Genomic DNA, 22,339 nt, shown 5'->3' with positions numbered 1-22,339 from the left:
AAAAACAGATGTGACTGAATAGTGTTGGTATTGCTTGAGAAGAGAGTGTACCGTTTATATATATATAGAACGCAAAATGGACACGTGTCAAAGATAGTACTCACGCACTGCATATTCTTGTCGTTTAGTGTTGGAAATTTTTGTTATTCAAATTATTAAAAATTTCATAATATTGTCTATATAAACTTTTTTTTTATTTAGATAAATTGTCTATATAAACTTATGTACATCAGTTTTTATACAAGTTGTGCTATGGGAGGGAAGGCCGGCTACAGAAAAGATAATGAGAATTTAAATATTAATTTAAAAAGGTAAATGATTTACTAAGGTAAGATGATTTTAATCAATTGATTAAGTTTTTGAGAATTTTTAAAGCATTACTGATTTTAGATAAAACTTTCGATATTATTTATGGTTTTTATACTTTCTTAATCCTTATACTTTAAACATAAATTTTAAATACTATCCTTCGTTTTTAATTAATATTTATACATTAGACCGCACTCTTCTCTATAGGTATGAGTTGCCGTCTTTCTTCCCTATTCACACCTTGATCATAGTTTTCTAGAAGCACAATATACTGAGTATGATGATGATGATAAGATAATTAAATGTTCCTTTCGTTCTTTTAAAAAATTCCAATCGAATTCAAGGATATTATTCTACTTAGATTATAATTTGTAAAAATTAACTAACATTCTTGTTATGAATGGTGTGATTTGAGTGCACATTTGATGGGTGCATTCATGTGGTGACTCTTGGGATGGAATCCCATACGCCATAAGTATGTCATGAATGGGTGTGTTAAGTTTTGTCTTAATATTTGTGGTTTATGATGATGATTAAAGTATGAATTAATGAGTTAATCATGGGAGTTATGGGACTTAATGAAGAAGTGTAAAGGTTTAATTCGAGATGCTCTACAATGCAAAGTCGAGCAAAACTGTCAGAAGCTCACTGAAGTGCCGCTCGACCAGCTCGCTCGATCAAGCGAGCTTCAGAATGGGTCGAGCGAGCAGACAGAATGTAACAAGAAACTTCCTGTAGCCTGCTCGACCAAGTCGCTCGACCGAGCGAGCCTCTGCTTTGGTCGAGCGATGTCTCTGATGCTCCTAGGGTGCTGTTTTTGACTCTTCAAGTTCTTGGGGATGTTTCATTATCATTTATTCATAGTTTTAATGTACTTAATGTTACTTAGTGAGATCTCTCCTATAAATAGAGAGCTATCATTCACACATTGTAATCATCCACAAAATACACCCCAAGCCAAACACTAGCCTATAGCTCTTCTCTATAGTAATTCTCCATATTTGAGAGTTCTTTGAACTCCTTTGATAATATAAGAGATACTACACACCGGAGGACGTAGCCTAAGTTGGGTGAACCTCGTTAAATTTTTGTTTCGTTTTATTGCATTTCTTTCTCCTATAAACATCGATATCATTGATAGCTTAATTTGTTTGTCACAAAACCTCATACATTCGATCTTGGCAATATTGGAGTTTGAAACACATTGTTCGAACTCTAATATAGCATCGTTTTCAATTCTAATTCAAATGTAATTTACTTTTATTTTATGTAATAACTTTTATATAAACCTTATAAAATCTTAATTTTTTATATTATTTTAATAATCTCTTGTATTAGTATCTAATGTAAATTTTAAATAAGTACATAAAAAAAGAACGAAAGGATAAATCACTCTTATTTTACAGTTTTTCTCAATTATAAAAAGAAAAAGGTAGTTAAATATTGTCTTATTTAATTTAATTTTAATAATTTAATATATTTTTCTATTATAATAACTTCTAATAATTTTTATCATACACATTTTGAATCGAATTGCTGAAAACTAAAAGTCTAAAAGTATAACACTAATAACATTTAGTGTCTTAGAGATTTTTTATCGAATAAAGTTGAAGCTAAACCCATTTGTCCTCGTCAATAATACTACTCCTATAATTTATGTTATAGGAATTTGGAGAAATTTTAACTATTTTTTTAGTTGAAAATTTAACTAATTTAGTATTCCTTTGTTTCAATAATTTAGTAACAATTTATTTAATCTTTTAATTAAATTTAAATTAGAAAAATGTATAAATGTAATCCTCACCCTACCTATATTCTTATATAATTTAATAGTATAACAATTTAAATCCAAATCAAAAATAAAATTAATCCAAACTAGAAAATGATGAGATAATTTCAACAGCTGTGCTTCTAAGTACTTTGATAATCAGATAATTACAACAGCTGTAATGTAAGTATTTAAAATTTGATTAATTCTTAAATTAAATCCTAAGCGTTGGATTGAAAAGTACAAAAAAAAAATCGGACGGATGGGAGTAGAGAGGTGTTGTAAGGTGGTGTCTGTTAAAAAAGAGAGGACAAAAAAGCTGAGAAGTACCGGATTGTATGAGCGTATCAGAATGGTGAGTAAAGGTAAAGACAGATTTGGGCCTTGTAAAGTGTTTGTTCTGAAATTATGTATGGTTATTAATGGTATTTTGAGCAGACATTTACTGTTTAGCATTTAATGGAAGTAGTGAGAGAAACTAACATGGAGTAATTATGAGCATCATTTTACCTTTTCTTTTCGATCGAATGTTTTTTCTGTTGCACGTAGTAGCTACTGCCTACTACTAAGGCTTCTAACCATTTATCATTATCAATCATTATTATTGATTTCTTTGTCCCATGTAAAATTGTCGTAGGATTCAATTATGTTTGCTATATTTCAATTTTGAAAAATTTTAAGTGATAATAGTGTGGTTTTTAGATTTTTCAATTGGTAACTAAAATTTTTAAAAGATCTACTATTAAAATTTTTGTACATAAAACGTTAGTAAACGTTAATTTCGAAATTTAAAGGTTGTTGTACGTTTATTTATGCAACTCACCATTTCAAATGCATTTTTATATTTTCCCTCAAAACATAAACCCTTACTCTACCATATTTAAATTTAGGGGAAAAAATATAATTTGGATGAAAGATGGTAGCGTTAGGGTTTATGTTTTGGGGAAAAGGTTGAAACTAATGGTATTTAAAATTGTGAGTCACATAAATAGGCGTATAACAACCTTAAAGCTTTGAAATTAACGTTTGCTAACGTTTTATGTGTAAAAAGGTCACGGTGAAACAATTTGGTAAACCTCAGTGTTACCGCGTGGATTTTTTAAAAGTTTTTATTACTATGTGGAGAACCCACAACCTCAGGGTTATCACGTGAAATTTCCTTTAATTTTTACACATTTGATGTGTTTTTTCTTTATTTATATCAATTAAAAAAAAGTCAATAATTATTTCCTCCGTTCCATTATACTTGTTACATTTAACTTTTTACGCAATTCAATTCGTAATTTTGATCATTCATATCTTTTAAATTATGTTTCACTAAAAATTATAAAAATTTGATATCAAAGAAATACGCGATTAAACGATTCAAACAAGATCTCACTTGACTATATTTCTATTTACACGTTAGCTATAATTTATAAAATAAACTTAAAAGATGAATAGTATCACTAAATCTTATGTAGCGACTATTTTAGAACGGAAGAAGTATGAAAGTTTGTGATTAGACGATTCAAACATGATTTCATTAGGCTATATTTCTTCTTATACATTAGCTGAAGTATATAAAATAGACTTAAAGATGAATATTATTACTAGTAAGTCTCATGTAGTGAGTATTTCAGAACTAAGAAAATATGTCCCAATAATTAATAGAGAAATTAAGAATAAAAGGATAAAGTGGTATTTTATAGAAAGTGGAAAATATGTGTGACTAAAATAAAAAGATAAGTTGAATGTAAAGATGAGAATTTTAAAAATTGTGGGTTATAAATAAAAATAAAAACGAAACAAATTTAGTGGGATGAATTAAAATGACACAAGTGAGAAAAATTTGGTGGGAAAATTTTAATTATTTTTTTTTTTACAAAAGGGAAATCATTTCAACTTCCCACAAAAATATTTCCCACCATATTAACATTATATCAAAAATAAAAAGTAAATTAAAATCCCAAAATCTCTATAAAAGCCATCTTATACATTTTCGATATCTTCACTTCTCTTAAAAAGTTAGGACTTAACTTATACCTTATCATCATTTTTACAAAAACTCCAAAAAAATAAAAGACATTAGATTTTTCTGAAGGAGATAATGTATATTAAAATGCACAGCACACATCATTGTAAAGCAATTCTAAAAAAAACAAAAAAAAAAAAGAAATTAATGAACTTCAAACCTTTGAGGATGTTTTCATAAAACCAAAAAAGAAGATATTGAAAAAAGGACCATCATTAGGGCAAGTGCTAGTGCATCTACTACATTAGACATTGGACATACACATGTTTATAAAATGATGAAATTTGAAAATATCGCATAATTTTATTCCAACTATTTGTATTCGATAAGACCAAAACTTTCTCATAACCACAAACTTAAAAGACTTAATTTTATTATGTCTCAACTCTCAAATAATCCCACCTACTATAAGAATGTCACTAAAGTTTAGAATGATGCATGATGATGTACACATAGATGATAAGTGATTTTACATTAATAGGAAAATACAAAGATATTATTTATTCCTTTGGGAAGAGGGAGAGTCATAAATTATATCTGTTGTTGCAAGACCTTAAATTAGTGCTAATGAGAAAGTGTTGTATGGGAAAATATGTAATTTTCCATTTGCAGAGACGCAATATGCAATCAGAAGTTTAGAGAATAGACTAATACATACACCAAAATGAAAGCAATAGGAAAAGTCACACGAGATGTCATCAGGGATAAATTGATCATTGAAGTTCTACCAGCAATCAAATGCAATGGCCAACCAATGGAGTCAAAGAGATTTGAATTCAATAAGATAATGCTAAACCACATATTTAAAAAATGATTAAGCATTCAATGAAGCTGCTACACAAGATGAGTTCAATAAAAGACTAGTGTATCAACCAACATCTAGTCCTGACACATGAATTTTATTTGATTTTTTCCAGTGTGCACTACAATAAGTTTAATTGAAGTCCTTCCCTAATCTCACCTACAAAATGTTACTTGTTTCATATTAATAATACAATGTCAATTATGCATGTCTGAGGTGTAAAAAGTTAGAGACAGTAACAATTATGAGAACCCTTACATTGGAAAACAATGATTAGACATGTTGGATTTATTGCGAAGACAACTAAAAGTTTCTCTTGAACTTATAAATGCAACTCATCAATTTTATCTCATGGTATAATTAATTTCAATATTCTTCAACAATAAGAAAATTGAAAATTAATTATTAATATGAAACAAGTAACATTTTGTAGACAATAGACATGGATTTCAACCCTTTTATTTTTAGATCGCAAGGGTTGTATAATAAAGGGAACTTATTATACATGAGACTTTTTGTACAGGGAAATATTTTATAAAGCATTGACGATATAGTAAGATATACAAACATGAACTGCCCTCTTATCAAATGTCAATAAAATCCATTCAATTTAAATCATAAATACTCATCACTTGAGATCTCATGAGGTGTTTTGTTTAAAAAAGCATATATTTCTTTTACACCATTCATCTTTTCATGTGTCACTTATTTACTTGTATGAAAAAGTTATAATGTCCCTAAGAAAGATTGGTTTTGCATCATTTGAAGTGGCATATAAGAATCTTTATTCTCATCAAAAGGTGGTACCCCATAATACAAAGAGGGTGGATATTGCTCCTAGACAATTAAGAGTAGATTGTTGAGATAATAGTAATCATACCATTAACCAAAGATATTGCCATGCTTCACATTCTCAATTCATTGAATTTGTGGTGAAATCAAGTATAGAGCAACCATCTTGTTTTTGGCATATCCTTTGAGTAAAAAATCTAAAGTTGTATCATTCTCTAAAAGGGAAAAATCTAGGTTCAACCTAACCCTTTCATCGCATCACCAATTACAAGACAACAAATCATTTTAATTTCTTTTACAACAAAAAGATTCTAATGTACCAATTACATAGAGTGGCAACATGTAACACACAATAAGAAACCAATGAACTCAAATTTATTTGTTTAAAACTAAGTGCAAATTACAGGTTCAACCAAATACGAACCTAAAGTATTTGAAGTATTCATTTGAAATGATTTTTTTTCTCTTCTAGCTTTATAGTGCCTGGCCTCTTGTTATCGCGTTAGTGTTAAAATTAACTTTACTCCACGTACTCAGTCTTGTCCGACTTAATTGTAACCTCATGACTCCAAATCCTGTCTTCATCGTTCTAGCTTATCATTTGTCCATTTTTAATCTTATCTACCAAAATAATGTCATCAGAAAAAAAATATGCACCAAGACACGTCTCCTTGTATTGATCAAGTGATCTCATCTAGAACTACTGAAAAAAGAAAGGGCTTAGGAGATTTGATAAAAACCAATTGTGATTGAAAATTCCTTGTTTCCCCTCGATATGTCCTAACATTCATCTTTACTTTTTAATACATATCTTCCACTATATTAATGTTTTTGATACATATTTGGACATCCATTTGTTCTAATAAATAGGCAATAGAAACTTATTCTCTAGTCATTCGGCATCTTGTTTTCCTTTCAAATAGATTAGTTAGCTAAGTCAATCCAATCGTTCCTAAGCATCTCTATAACTCAAAAGGTATACCATCTAGCCTGATCGCTTTATTTAGCTTCGTTTAATTTAACGCCTTAAACCAATTCAGATTTTATATTCTTCTCATAAATTATTGAATAATTTTTTTTATTTTTGTTAATTGTTAATGACATTTTAATAGATTTTTGATATAGTTTGGATTTATAAAAACTTTAATAGGTAAGTTTTAATATTTTTTTAATATACCGGGTCAACACAAAAGGAACTCATCTCTTAAAGATTTCGTTTATTTGAAGAATCTATGACCTTATCACATGTTATCAAACCAAAATCAGCCCAAACTCATTGAGAATCGTAGCAGAAGTCTTCTATATTACTGTTGGGTTTGAGCCAATTACAACTAAATACTAGTCTCATGAGCATGACCAAACTGATTAAAAAAATATTTTCAAAACAAAAATTATAAAATCACAAAATGTGGTTTTCATTTTTGTTTTGCAAAAACTAAAATTATTTTTAATAACTTATTTACCAAATGGATTTTTATTAATTTTCTACTTTTAAAATTAAAAAGAAATCACAATAATATCAATCAATACCTAAAGTTTAGAAATAGAAAAGACAAAATAACTTATTTACCCCATGGGAACCTAGCAAAAATATTTTCCCTGTAAATTCAAACTCATCTTGGTTTAATGGCAACTTCACGATTCCACCATAGTTATTCAAAATTTTCTCTCTCCTCTGCCATCATCAACATCCTTTAAATTCTTATTGTTTCTCTGATCTTCTCCATCACAAATGGTATTTCTATCTCTAGATCATAGTCCTCATATCCTCTCTTTAACCTATAACTCTAATTATCAGATAAAAATACCAAAATCATTAAAAATGATCATTATTCCATTATAATATCTCGTGGGAAATTTAGCCTCAAAGTTTTTTACTCCCCTATTTAATAGGGGGATTCCAGGTCACCCCTAATATGAAAAGATTTGCATCGAATTAAAAAGATTTTAATATTTATCCATAAAATTTTAAGTCTATCTAGATTGGCCAAATACCCAAAGAACTCCCCATGAGTCACTAAGCCGCAATTACTTATTGTTTGTTTTATTTATTAACCATTCTTAATTTAAATTTTATACTTAATCAATAAATTAAAATTATATAATTAAATATGTTTTTGTTTGATTCATCTAATATTATTTTATGTGCATAATGTAAATTTTATTAATTTAATTTAACTAAATATAATTTTTAGTTATGCACTATTAGAAATGTTAATAATTGAATTAGTACATTAACAAATGTACAATCTCAAATAGAACAAATGATAAATATAAGTTAAAGGTAAAGGACACTCCCAGTATCCCGCACAAGGTAGGGTTCTGGTGGGGGTTTTATTTTTCTTGAAAGATGTGGACAAATCATACCCGGTGCCCCAAGGAAGGATTAAAGAGAGATACGCGCAGTCAAAAAACCCCCCAATTGATACCTGCGCCTAATAAGGGTCGAACTCCAAACTTTTTGTTCCACATGCAGATGCTCTATACATTGAACAAGAAGTGCTTTTGGTAAATGATAAATATAAGGGGAGAAGTTATTTCTTACCATTAAAGCGGATACTTCATAAACCCACCATTTTTTTAGCATGTATTTAATTAGATGGTCTCACAATCGGACGTGCCTATATAATTAGGCTAATTTTTTAATTGATCATTCTAAGATATTGTAACACTACAAAAACAAAAGCAAATGGCGACAAATGGTTTTTGTAGCAGGGCCGTCTCTGACATGTTAAAGGCCCTGAGCAAAATATAAATCATGGGCCCCTAAAATCTAAAATTACGTTAAATTACATTTTGGTATTTGCAATTTGTTTATCAATACTTTAATTGGTATAGTTATTTTTTCTCAATATTGCTAAATTTTATAATTACATGGAACCAACAACTATTAATCATAAATTCAAATAGCCATTCCTTTTAAGTTTAAAGTTTAAACCACTATTATCAATATCTTAAATTGAACTAATAATAAAAGTAGTAAATTAAAAGTTATCAAGAGAGATTATATTGCTCACCTACAATAATTTATACTAGTATATCCTAAACATTCAATAAAAGCTGATAATACAAATTTATTAACCAATTTATTTTAATACTCTCCCTATCCATTTAATTTTGCTACACAATACACAAAAAGCCTTCATTTTAATTTTAACCATATAGCAAAAATATGAGGCTTTTTATAAATCGGAGCCTTGAGTGGTAGCTATTGCTGCTCTCCCCAATAGCCGGCCTTGTTTTGTAGCCAAACTTTTCGCCAACAATTTTTAGCGACAATGTTGGCTACAAAACTCTTTGTTGCCAAAAATTTTATCGCTAAAACAAAAATTTTAACCATCTTTATCGCTAAATGAATTTCGTATCATAAGAAAAATAAATATTTTTTATTATTATTTAATGATAATAACAAATATTTAATTTTTTTTCTATAAATAATATTCAAACCTCAATTATAAAATAATAAATAACTAAATTAAAATTAAAAAAAATAATTATTAACTAAATTACCTATATTACAAAACTTACATTACTATAATTAATCTATATACATAAATTAACATATTTTACTATTCAATAAAAAACAAGTGTTAATTCAAAAACTAATCTATAAAGTTTATAATTAAAAATAACCTTAAATAGAATTAACACCACTAGGTTTTTAAATGCACTAATTGAATCCCTCTTTAAAGAACTTGAACTCCCCATCTCAAAATCTCAAGCTCGAGTATAATATCAACAAAACTTTCAACATTAAAAAGAAGAGAGATACTCTCCAAATTGATGGATTTTGGGTGAAATGACAAGAAGAAAGTTTAGAATTGAGTTCAGATAATTAGGAAGAATTTTCAAAAGATTTGAGATTAGAGAGAAGATAAGTGTCCTTTTCGAAGAAACGAGAACGAAGGATAGTAGCTTCCATTAATGAAGTAATTAAGCTTCCTTCAAAAGGAGGTTTATAGGGGTTTGAGAAAGGAGAATAAATGAAGGAATATAGAGATCAAAGAAGAAAGATAGAAAATGGAGAGAGATATGACACAAAACTTAGCTTATAAAGAAAATAGTGATTAAGTTTTGGTGACAAAAAGTTTGCCACTAAAAAAGAGAGATTTTGGTGACAAAATGGTTATGTTACCAAGTTTGTCATTAAAAATTAAGAGAGATAAAATAGCAACAATTACAAAGTTGGCAACAAAGATTTTGTCGAAAAAATGTTTTACTGTTCAATCAAACTTATCCCGCCTAATTACTAAAAACTAAATCGTTTAAAAATTCCGAAAAACAATATTGACGATAAAAAATACCTTTTTGTCGCTAGTTTTGTTGCCAGACAAGGCGACAAAAGCTTTTTGTTTGCTACCAAACTATGTTTTTTTAGTATAAATGATTACTTTAAAGTTATAAGTTATCACTTTAACTTTTTAATATTATTAGAATTGTTTAAATGATCACTTCAATATTATAAATAAGTTTTTAGAAAAATAAGGGTACGTAACTTCAATTCATTAGAGATTATTTTACCGTGACATTTATTTAAAAATTTGTGCCATATAGCCAAACGAAGTCCGGCTATCGAGTCGCTAACTCGAGAGCCAGTTGCGACAAGCCGACAAGAACCAATACGAAGCAAAACTCACAAATAAAGGAAAAAAACATTGGATTACATTAACAAATCACAACAATGGCTAAATTCTTGAGAAGTCTCCCTATCTCCTCTATTCGAACCAATCTAAAACCTTCATCTTTCATCCCAATCACAACAATTCTTATCCCTTGTTCTCTTTCCTCTCTTCAATTCAATCACTACCCATTTTTTCATTTCTCTAGACGAACACTCTGTAATAATGCTTCTGTTTCAGCTACTTTAAATGCTACAGAGCAGCAAAATCGGGAACTAAACCCAATTCAATCATCAGCTAAAGAGACAGATTTGGAATGGGTTAGTAGAACTGCCTTATGTGGGCATTTGGGTGAAGATGATGTGGGTAAACGGGTTACACTTTGTGGGTGGGTCGCTCTTCATCGGGTTCATGGTGGCCTTACTTTTCTTAATCTTAGAGACCATTCTGGCATTGTTCAGGTTTATTTCTATTTTCTTTGTTTTTTTACTGGCTAATTTATATCTCTTACCGTTTAGTTGCTTGAATAATTGTCACCCTTTTCACTTACAACAACAATGTTGCATTATCCAACGCCATTAAATGGCTCCACCTGGCGTGGGGTTTGGTATGTCGAATGTTTGTTAGTGATAGTATTAGCAAAGAGTTATTTTGGATCAGACCCTTGGTGCAAAACATTATGGATTTATATGCAACTTCACGTAAATAAGAAGTACACAAGATTCAATGAACTGTTATACTTCTATTATATGAAATATAGAATACTACTTTGTCCCTTTGAATTTGTGACCATTCAATGTAGCATGTGATTTTATTATGTTTGGATAAATTGGGAGAAAAAAAGATCAAAAATTTGAATTGTATATTGAGATAGAAGATAAATGTGACATGAGGATCAAAGAAAGTGGTGGAGACAATTCAATGGGACATCAACAAGAAAAACTTAGCACATTGAGAGATATGAGAGCAATAACATTATTTCTAACCAAGAATTCTGGAGATTAAGTTTGCAACAATTTATTGGGTAGTTATTTCTATATTGGGGAACTATGGTGAATTGCTTCTAGTATTATCACCATTTTATTGTGTGATGGGATTAGACAATATTACGTTTTTCACCAAGATGTTATATGAATACATAATGTGTTCCATATAGAGGGAAATAACATTATTTCTAACCAAGAAGCATGCACTTTAATTTTAATATTTTGTTGAGGAAACATTGTTGGGTAGTTAATTCTATAATGGAGAACAATGGTGAATTGCTTGTACTATATAGCTTTGGTGGGTTACTATTAGTGGTGAAACTTGAGAGAAAATGTGTGGGGGCAAAAGTTTAAATCCTAAACTCTTGACGTCTTAGTTATAAAAATGTTAAATTTACCACTAAACCAACTTTGTTATATGATTTTAAAAGTATCATTATGCATATATTGAAAAAAAAGTTCGGGGGAGGGTTTGACGCTATTTTTCGCCATTGCTTATATTGTTATCACCCATTTTTTGTATGATTACATCATGGAATGTCACTCTAAGTCTCAGAATATGGGTTAATGGTCTCTCATATGTTGTTTTTGGTTTTACATCTTTATTGCAAGGGAAATATGTGGGAGGGGGTAAATTTTTGAGTGGTTTAGTTTCAACATTGTGGTGAAGTGCTACACTTTAATTATATAAACGTAATTAGCTACTATGTGCAACATTAGTTTAGTTTTAGAATGAAATTTCAGTGGATCTTGTATGTTTGTGTTCATGCTACAAACTTATCTTTTATTTTCAAGCTCATTTTTATGCTTCTTCAAATCAATAGAGTAAGTTTTTAGTTCTGTTTCTTGAGCTATTATACATGTAATCGTCAGTATCATATTGTAATTGCACCGAGTATAACTATGGACCCCAGGATTAAGGACAATGAATCCAAGAATCTAAGGTGATTGAATGCAAGAATTTAGTAGATCCTTAATGAGGATTGCACAATTAAAAATGGATATGATCAGATGAAACTAATCTCGAATAAAAACTCTATTGGCTTTACTCATCAATCAAGCACTTCCCCCACGCTCTCAATCAAAGCTTCACTCACTTTGAAAATCACGGGATCTTGTTATGATCTCTATTTGCTTCAGTCACAAAGGAAGAGTCATAGGTTAGGAAAAGCAACCCGAAATTCCCCTTGAAAGAGAACTTCTAACTACCTTGTAACAACCTCCTTACAATTTGGTGTTTATTTTACAAAGAACAAACTAAAAGAGCAAACTATAATTTTGTTTTTGATTGCTACCCCTCCTGTCTGGGATAAGGCTGCACACCAAACTACCTATCTGATTCTGGGCACTATTGATTGTCACAACATGGTGACTTATCAAACCTGTAGCATACATTTAGTGCTCATAGATGTGCATCAACCCAGCATCCTACTACCACCTGCATACTCCAACCTCTAATAGGTCCTGGGCAAATAAGCTTACCCCGTACACCTTCAGTTAACTGATCCAGTCATCAAGTGGTGTTTCTTGCTGCACTCTCCGACATTCCTAGCAGCTGAACTGCTCCTATTTTCCCAATGAACCAGTAGGTTGCTCAATGGTACACTCACCATGACGTTGTTGCTTCACATTGACTGACCTGATGCAACTGCTGTCATGTGTAGCCATCCCAGGTAGACTGATACCCTAACCAACAGACCCTGCCCTACTGTTACTTTTGCACCAGCAGACCTGTTTCACGGATGTGCAGGTCGTCAACTCACCCATCAGATCTTTGCAAGCCAATTGCACAGCTCACAACTAGGCTGCTCCTATATTGATGTAGATGACTAGACATGTGCAGGTCTAAAGCTGATCCTTAAATTACGAAAGAACTTGAACCAAGCGTCAATGTTCGAAGCTCTTGAGGAAATTATTTGATTTCATTGTGATGCAAAATCATCGTTAAAGAATTGTAAACTTCAATGTTTAGGATTCTTATCCTTTAATTTATTTTGTAGTGGAAAATTGTAGAATATGAAGGGGGGAGTGATTTGTGTTTTCAGCAATTCTTTCTTATTTTACATAATGTAGCTACCAAGGTATGTTGATATATTGTTCACCGATTCATTTGAAATGTTGACAGTTAAGGCCTATCTTAATACACATTAAGCAAGAGCTTGAGGTTCTGCTTTGATAGAACTCAATAATACATATGGGGCCTTTAGGTCTGCATCTTTCTAGTAAAACGAACCCTACTTTCTTCGACCCCCCTAAAAAATGATGGTAAACATATAAGAATAGGAAAATGAACAAGAAATCAACATTTTGTCCGAGAAATCAACAAATCACACTCTTTTTCTTTCAATGCTATGCACATTAATCTCATTATTAAAGCATTACTATTGGTCCTTTTTGTGTAGATTACAACACTACCCAACGACTTCCCGGATGCCCATTCTGTGGTGAACGACTTGAGGCTTGAGTATGTGATTGCTGTTGAAGGAGTTGTACGTTTAAGGCCATACGAGGCTGTCAATAAAAAGATGAAAACTGGAACTGTAGAGGTATTTTTTATGCACTTTTTCTTTTTGTTATTAGTCTGATCCTATTGAAACAAATAATGCAATGAAAATTGTGCTTAATAAAAAAAAGAGGATATGAAGTCCACTTTCATGAGTTTGCATAAAAGGATTGAACTATGGTTAACTTCTATTGGAATTGGGTTTTAGCAGATCTCGGAACATCATTGATTAGTGCAGTTGAGCACTAGCTCACTCCTATCCATTTAGAACCTAATCCCTCCGTCCCACTCATTTAGCATCATTTGCTATTTTGGTCCATCCCACTCATTTTGCATCATTTCTATTTTTGTACAATTGCCCACTACTTGCTTTTAAACTCATCCATACATTATTTTAACTCTCTTTTAATTTCACCCACACAATTTACTCTCTCTCTCTTCATATATTACCAATGTCCAAATTTTTCTTGAAAAACACTCCATTTCTCTTTGCTACTAATTCAAAGGGACGTATTAGTATATACAATTAGAATTAGGGTCAATAGGAAACAAACTCTCTGTTATTTTAAGGGTAAGGTTGGGTACCATTGAGACCCTCCCAAGCCAAGCTTAGGCGGGAGCCACTTGGCATTGGGGTAACGACTTGTCTATTTATACATGTACAGGTGACTTGTTCTGAATTATTTTTTACCTTATTTGTAGTTTATTTTTTGATCTTCAAGATGATTTACGTACTCAGTGACTCTGAAATAGTGAAATCACATTGCCAGGTTGCTGCAGAACATGTCAAAGTTTTAAATTCTGTCAAAGTCAAACTGCCCTTTTTGGTTACTACTGGAGATGATGTGAAAGACTCTGCGAAGGAGGAGATACGTTTGAGGTAGCTCTTTTGATTTGATGTTACGGAGTTGATATAAAATTAAATGAGAAGTTTTTGATATAATTCTGTTTTGCTGCTTGGTTTAGTTGACTGATTTGATCCTTTAATACTAGTCAGAAAAGTGCTTACGTCGTGCTGAATCTGGATGTTAAATGCTTAGTATTACTTTAGATTTTGATGAATTTGATCAGATTTTCTGTTTGAAAACTATAATGCCGTAATGAAGTTGTTCCATTGAAGCACATTGTATCTGTGCTAGTGATTTGAACATATTTGATGCTCATTGCTCATGTCTATTTTCTTGCAGATGTATGATAACTTTTTTATAGCATAGGCAATGAAGTTGGCTATGAGAAGAGCAGGGGGGAAGTTTGACATTGATACTAGGACATTTTTATAGCCCAATATCTATGTCTAATGTATTGGATCTACATAAACATCAATTTTTTTCCACCATGGTTAATATCGAATCTCTGATCATAGAAATTTGACATAAAAGAGTTGTCTTTGTGATGTAAATACGAAAATGATAATCTCCATTGGAAAAATATTAGACTACTAGTGTTGATGTCAGCTTTGTTCGGTGATTAAAAACAAAATAGGAGAAGGGAAGACATCATTTCTATGGATTCTGTAGCCTTCTGATGATGCATATTGACACTAAATGTTCCTGCATAGAGACTAGAGTTAATATAATCAATTGTTGGGATAGCATTCTATTTAATATAAGGGAATCATAGAAGTTGCAGAAGGGCATGAATTCACCTGTTGTGCCTTCATCGTTAGTTTCTGCTATGCCCTTTACCAAGGAGAAGCAATGGATAACCTACCAAAGGAAGAAATCACAAGCAGCAGCAAAAAATCAGTTAGAAATGTGATGAGGTGGCAGCATATCTCAGAGATGGAATGTCAGTAACTAATTAGAGGGAATATTTCAAGGGGGATGAATTTGTTAGATTTGTTATGAGCTGGCATATCAGACTATCTAGTAGTATAAATAACTGCTTTTATAATTAGTAGAATATGAGAATATTTTGTAAGAATTACCAGTTTGGTAAAGGAGTCCTCTGTTGCTCGAAAAACAGCTCTCTGTATTTCTTCTATCTTTTCTTTTAATACAAACTTCCCTTCTTCTATTTCTGTTTTTGCAACCTTGTTTAGCCCAGATCTTAGCAGTTTCTTAGCTGACTAGCCTATTTTATGTATAACTATTGTATTTTTGTTCAGGCGAAAGAAATCCCATGATATACATAATTGAAGAATAGTATCTTTTCTATGTTCCCTTCTTTGCTCCAACTGACCATATTAAGGATACTGTTTTGTTCCCAGATACCGGTGCTTAGACTTGCGTAGAAGTCAAATAAATTCAAACATAATGTTGAGACATAGAGTGGTTAAATTCATACGAAGATACCTGGAAGATGTACATGACTTTGTGGAGGTGCGGTCTTGCTCACATTTTCAAGTCATACTTTTTTTGACATTGAAATTTCATATGTATCATATTTTTCTGATGCCTATCTTATATATAGGGCAGATTGAGACGCCAATGCTTTCTAAGTCTACCCCTGAGGGTGCTCGAGATTATTTAGTGCCTTCAAGAGTTCAGGTATGGGGTTATTATTTCTACTATCTTTCGTCTTTTGTCTTTTAGGTATCTTCTTTTGGAGTAGTATATACTCTTTGAGGATATGTTTGTGTCTCTTACTTGATGTCCTTCCTACCTGCTGCTAAATCCCCTTAGTTATCTTTTATTTGTAAAGCTTCAATAGGTAGCTTTTTCCCCGCCCCAAAATCCCTACTTAAGATGAATTATATCCTCATGTAAATTGTGATGCCTGATGAGACAAGCACCAGAATGCCTCAAATAATGAAACAATTGTCCTTTTGAGTCATTTTTATCCGGTCCTTTAATTTACTTTTTTAAAATATAAAATCTTCTACATCTTTTACTCGTCTATTTATGTATGTGAAGCCAGGAATGTTTTATGCTTTGCCCCAAAGCCCTCAGCTATTCAAGCAAATGTTAATGGTCTCGGGTTTTGACAAGTATTATCAGGTAGCAAGGTAATCCATTTCTTGTCCCCATCTCTGTATCTATCGCTTTCTTTCATAGGTATGTTTGTAATTATATACATGTGATTATGTTTAGAGGAATTCAGCTTTTTTGCTACAATTTTCTTTCTACCACTCCCTTGTAAGAAAAATGAAAGAAACTTATGTAAACTTTGGAGAGAGAGAGAGAGAGATCAACCCAAACTTGAAGGTAGTTTGTTGTTGAACATGACCATGTTGTGGACAAACTTAGGAAGAAACACTCTATTTTCTCTTGCAGATGCTTTCGGGATGAGGACCTAAGAGCTGACAGACAACCTGAATTCACGCAACTTGATATGGAGTTGGCATTTACTCCTTTAGATGAGATGCTAAAGCTAAATGAAGATTTGATCAGGAAGGTTCGTTTTTAAATTTTTGCAACAGAGCTTTAAAGGCCATTATTTTGAAGAATAATTAAACTAATGACCCATTAGTAACTGGACATAGACTTGTCAAAATTAAACCCTGCTAGAAACCAACCTTGATATTGGGTTTTGACAAAGATTTACCATCAGAAATCTGATTATATCCCAACCTGAATGACCCGAGAAATGGGCTAAAACACTATCCATGAATCATTGCAAATATAGCCAAATTAAAACCTTATGAGAATCTTTCTATCTGAAATACCTTCTCGTAATTCTACATGTATGATTGCAATTTACATGCTTTTCATTGGACCTAGATATCATTTATATGCTTGATTGGACCTGAGAAATGATCTTCTTTCTATAATTTGCTAGTTGAGCAGGATATTTTGTATATTTTTACAAGATATTGTTATATATTGCATTGAACAATGGGTGTAATAGAGGCTAAAACAAATGCCTTAACCTTCTGGGTTGACTTTGAAACTTTGGCTTGCAGTCAAGCATTATGCAACCTAACTGGACCTGAATAAAACCCGAACTCAAATTCATTTTTCCAGAACCGAACCTGACCAATCCCTTGTACATGTCTAGCTGTGCCTGAGTCAGTCTGCTAAATGAATATGAGATAATATCTCACCACCAAGAATAGCGCTGTCTGTTCGTGTAGTTTTCTTGCCTTAGCTCATTCCTGAACTCATGGGCGCATTATATTTTTAACCCGACCCACTTACTAAATATAATGATTGATTAAGTATCACAAAACAAGTTCAGTGGTCAAAGTAGTATAAATAAAACTTGAGGTCTATAGCTCAAATTTTCGTGCAAGCTACAAATTTCACATATTCTAATCATTTTGATTAAAACTAACAATTTAACATACTTCATGTCTTTCAAGATACTCAAAATCCTATTGAAATCTTCATAGGCTTTTAACTTTTCATGTTCCAAATTATATAATTTTCTCATCTAAAAATAGCTTAGAATTTCAATTTTAAATTATTTTGAAATTATTTTTTGTATTAGCTATTTGACCCTCCATAATTTAAATTTCTAGCTTCGCCCATGTCACTTGTTACTATTCTGTCATTTCAAGTGGTGGATTCTCAAAGCAAAAGATATTAGTATATTTTGCAGTTTGAAAGATTGATTATGGTCAATCTCAATAGAAAAGATTGATTATGGTTCCAATTGTTATTTAGGAACTTTCTGTGAATAGACATGGTTACCACTTTCATGTTCCTCTACTTCATTTTTTTTGTTCATTCTCAAACTTGTATTTAAATCTCAAATCCTCTTACAACCCATTTGGTTGTTGGTATCAAATGGTGGAAATGAGAATGATTTGCAGTTAAGTTTTCATGTAATGTATCATGTCATTGACATGGTATGAAAAGCTGATCATAAAAAAGGTTTATTGTTCATAATTCTTCATTAGCACCTAATACCACATCTCCAAATGGTAATGCATTGGAATGAGTTTTGTGAAGAAAATGCGACGATTGAAGTAGAGCAGCATGACCACTAAACTTATTAAGAAATTTTTCAATCAAAATTATACTAAATTTTCATTTCCATTCCCGTCATTCATACCAATTACCAACTAGCAAACGGGCAGTTTAAAGTATTTTGTAGTCTAGCTTCTTGTCTTTGTTGTCTATGAATTTTGTCATGTCAAAGTTTTTCTTCTTCATAGTTTCCAATGAAGCTTGTAAGTTTCTTTTTTGCACTTAGAAGATCTTACTTTCCCACTTTGTGTGTCGTATTATGCAGCATGCTTTTGTACCTTTTTCACAGTCATTTAAAAGTTCTTGCTCGTTTTGTGGTATTTTGTAGAGACAATCTAGGTTAGTGGTGCTTTGCATGTGAATCGTTATTACTTCTATTATATGCTGTTACATGCAGATGGTGCATGTCATGCGTAAAAGAATTATAATTTTTCATTTCTGATGGCTTTGTGATTGAACTGTTAGAAAGTGAAAGCTTCCTAGATCATGTACAGCTATCATTGTCTTCAGGTCTTTTGGGAAATTCAAGGTATTGAGCTTCCAACACCTTTCCCCAAGCTCACGTATGCCGAAGCAATGGATCGATATGGATCAGATAGACCAGATCTTCGTTTTGATCTTGAGTTAAAAGATGTAATTTTTTTCACTCCGTTGGGATTCTCTGTTGATCATCCACAGATTTAGTTTTCAATTCTAACTACAAAGCTGATTGACTTACGGTTTTTCCCCATATAGGCATCTGATATTTTTTGCGGCTCGTCATTCAAAGTTTTTGGAGACGCTGTGGCTAGTGGTAGTGTGATAAAAGTATTATGTGTGCCCGCGGCTGCTAGTATTTATTCTAATTCTGCACTGAAAAAGGGTGATATATATAATGAAGCAATTAAATCAGGGGCTAAAGGTTTGCCTTTCCTGAAGGTCACAAGTGATGGTACGTTGGTTTTGTATGAATTTAGTGTAAAAGTATCCTCGTGTTCAGAACTGACTGTTTTTTGTGGGTTTTCAGGGGCACTTGAAGGAATTCCTGCTTTAGCATCAAGTTTAAATGAAGAAAACAAAGAAAAATTATTGAACCTCTGCTCTGCTAAATCTGGTGACCTTATCTTGTTTGCTGTGGGTGTGGAAAAGTCTGTGAATAAAACCCTTGATCGACTAAGGTTATATGTGGCACATGAATTGGGTTTAGTTGATCATGTAAGTATACGAGTTATTTCACTTGCTATGATGGGATTTCATATTGGGTGAATACTCTTTGTAAGTTTGCTCACATTGCCTTTGTCCCACCGCCTCAGTCCAAGCATTCAATTCTTTGGGTGACGGATTTCCCTATGTTTGAGTGGAATGATGATGAAGAAAGGTTTGAGGTATGTTACACTTTAAGCTTTTTTCTTCCTTTATTTCCATTCAGTGAATAATGATGGTCTTTCTTTCCGAAAATTCTAATTCATTGATTCTTACTGCTTCCGATTCCTTTTTTTTTCATGTTTGAATAGCCTTAATAGTTTTGGCTTTGTTTAATATTGTAGTTTATTAATGTTATTCTGCTCCCCGGTCTCTATATTCTATCTGTTTTCGGCGAAGATTATACTTCCTCCGTTCCAAATTACTTGGATCATTTCTTTTTACACGTTATTTAAGGCATAGTTTGATACTAAATATCTTTATTTTTTGCTCGACAAAAAATATGAAACTTATATATATTTAAAAACTAGACTTTAAGAAGAATCAAACAAGAGCCCACATGACTATATTATATCTTATGCATAAGTAGAGGTTAAGAAAACAAAATTGTTTGATGAATTGTATTATTATGCAAATGTTTCAAGTGATTTGGAACAGAGGAAATACTTGATTATGGAACTGTTTAGTTATTCCAAACATTCAGGATGTCATTTAAAAACAGATGATTGTGCAACTTTCCTATTATCCCAGGAAGTAATGCCGAGTAACTTCTTATTTTCATGTTATACTGAGTCATTCGGTTCGAGTACTTAGACAAATATAACAAAATTTCACAAAACCTATACTTATTTACCATAATCTGGAAGTATCACTGCTGCTGGATTCTGATATAATAGAACAGCAAAGATATTGTTGCATATCTTACAAACTTTTTCCGCTATCTATAAAACACGTATGTTTTTATTAATTTTCTTGGTTGTAGGCTTTACACCATCCATTTACTGCACCAAACCCTGAAGACATGGACGATTTGCCCTCTGCCCGAGCTTTGGCATATGACATGGTTTACAATGGAGTGGAGGTACACTTCTTATTCTGTTGTTGAATCTGCTATTATGCTTTATTCTTTATTTTTTTATTTAACTTATTAGTTTTCTTTTTAGATTGGAGGTGGTAGCTTGAGAATCTACAAGCGCGAGGTGCAAGAAAAGGTTCTGAAAATCGTAGGTATCTCATCGGAACAGGTAAACTTCAGCCTCTTCCGCTCTTTTAGAGGACTTTTTTCATCATATTTTTTCACGCTGTAAAACAAGTAAATCGTAAAAATCCTTATTGTTTCAAGATTTGATATCTTTGCGGGTTAATTATTTAAATTTGACCCTATTTACCCTTAAATACCACATTCAACTTTCACAGCTGCTTTAAGGTCAAGAGGGAAGCTCATGATGAAATCTGGATTTTTACATATTCTTTATGTTTTGCAATATAAGTTTGATCATATGAACATTGTATACACCCTTTCCACTTTAATAGAAGTATTGTCGGAAGTTGGAACCCTTTTTAGACATAAATACAGTAATATATGAGTGGATATTTTAGGAGATTAGCATTTGGTGCTCATGATTGCTTATCGTCTACAGGCTGAAGCTAAGTTTGGCTATCTCTTGGAAGCTTTTGACATGGGTGCTCCTCCTCATGGTATGGGTAAATCGTCTAGTATCATGTATATTTGACGTCTTACATGTATTTGTATGTATGTTGGTTAGAAGACTCGACTGGATACTGAGAATTTATATACGTTATGTACTGGTGCTCATTAATGTTTGTTTAAATTTAGGAGGCATAGCTTATGGCTTGGACAGATTAGTTATGTTGTTGGCTGGAGCGAATTCCATCCGTGAGGTGATCGCTTTTCCAAAGACGACCACTGCTCAGTGTGCCCTTACACGATCACCTTCCGAAGTAGATCCTCAACAGCTCAAAGACCTAAATATTTCTACAACTTGATTGTTGCCTTCACCCTTCTGCTCAACTTTTGCTTCTTGGGACAGCGCGAACAAGTTCTTGTTTTTAATACAATCTCATCAAGGTTTCTTTTTGGTGGTAGTGATAATATAGATTTCTCTTTTTGATATTCTTGGTACACCCTCGATTAGATTTCGGCCTAGAATTAGAATGAGGTTGAATGATGAGAGATTCAAAAACCTTTAGTTTATGTGAATGGTTTTTGGTTTTTGACATGGTTGTGTCTGTTGTATAACAAGTCTCATCATGAGATAGCCTCAGTTGAATCAGCCTAAACTTTTTAAAAGAGAAAATCTACTTTATATATAAGGGTGAATTCAAATTTTATTTATTTTTTTAATTGTTTATTTACTAATAGGCTGCTTGTATGGACTTGTCTCACGACGAGACGTTCTCATAAAAGACTTGTTCATTTTTATGATAAAAATTTAATTCTCAGCACCTATAGTAAGATCATCCTTAGCCTGAAATAGAAAAAAAAAAAAA

General features: G+C 31.9%; 1 protein-coding gene across 1 annotated transcript; it reads left to right on the top strand.

Annotated features, from left to right (window-relative positions):
* The first annotated feature begins 10,277 nt into the window (after positions 1 to 10,277).
* LOC130809730 (aspartate--tRNA ligase, chloroplastic/mitochondrial) lies at positions 10,278 to 22,313 on the top strand. Its single transcript, XM_057675510.1, has 15 exons — positions 10,278 to 10,765; positions 13,693 to 13,836; positions 14,564 to 14,673; positions 16,003 to 16,114; positions 16,211 to 16,282; positions 16,649 to 16,740; positions 17,009 to 17,129; positions 19,157 to 19,279; positions 19,382 to 19,577; positions 19,653 to 19,840; positions 19,939 to 20,010; positions 20,811 to 20,909; positions 20,992 to 21,072; positions 21,469 to 21,526; positions 21,666 to 22,313. Exons 1-15 carry the CDS (start codon positions 10,367 to 10,369, stop codon positions 21,833 to 21,835), a joined length of 2,037 nt encoding a protein of 678 aa, XP_057531493.1. The 5' UTR covers positions 10,278 to 10,366; the 3' UTR covers positions 21,836 to 22,313.
* The last annotated feature ends 26 nt before the right edge of the window (positions 22,314 to 22,339 follow it).

Source organism: Amaranthus tricolor, chromosome 4 (assembly GCF_026212465.1).
Source record: "Amaranthus tricolor cultivar Red isolate AtriRed21 chromosome 4, ASM2621246v1, whole genome shotgun sequence".
NCBI classification, from domain to species: Eukaryota; Viridiplantae; Streptophyta; class Magnoliopsida; order Caryophyllales; family Amaranthaceae; genus Amaranthus; species Amaranthus tricolor.
The sequence above is the reverse complement of the archived record's forward strand: the minus strand, read 5'-3'. Positions and strand labels throughout refer to the sequence as shown.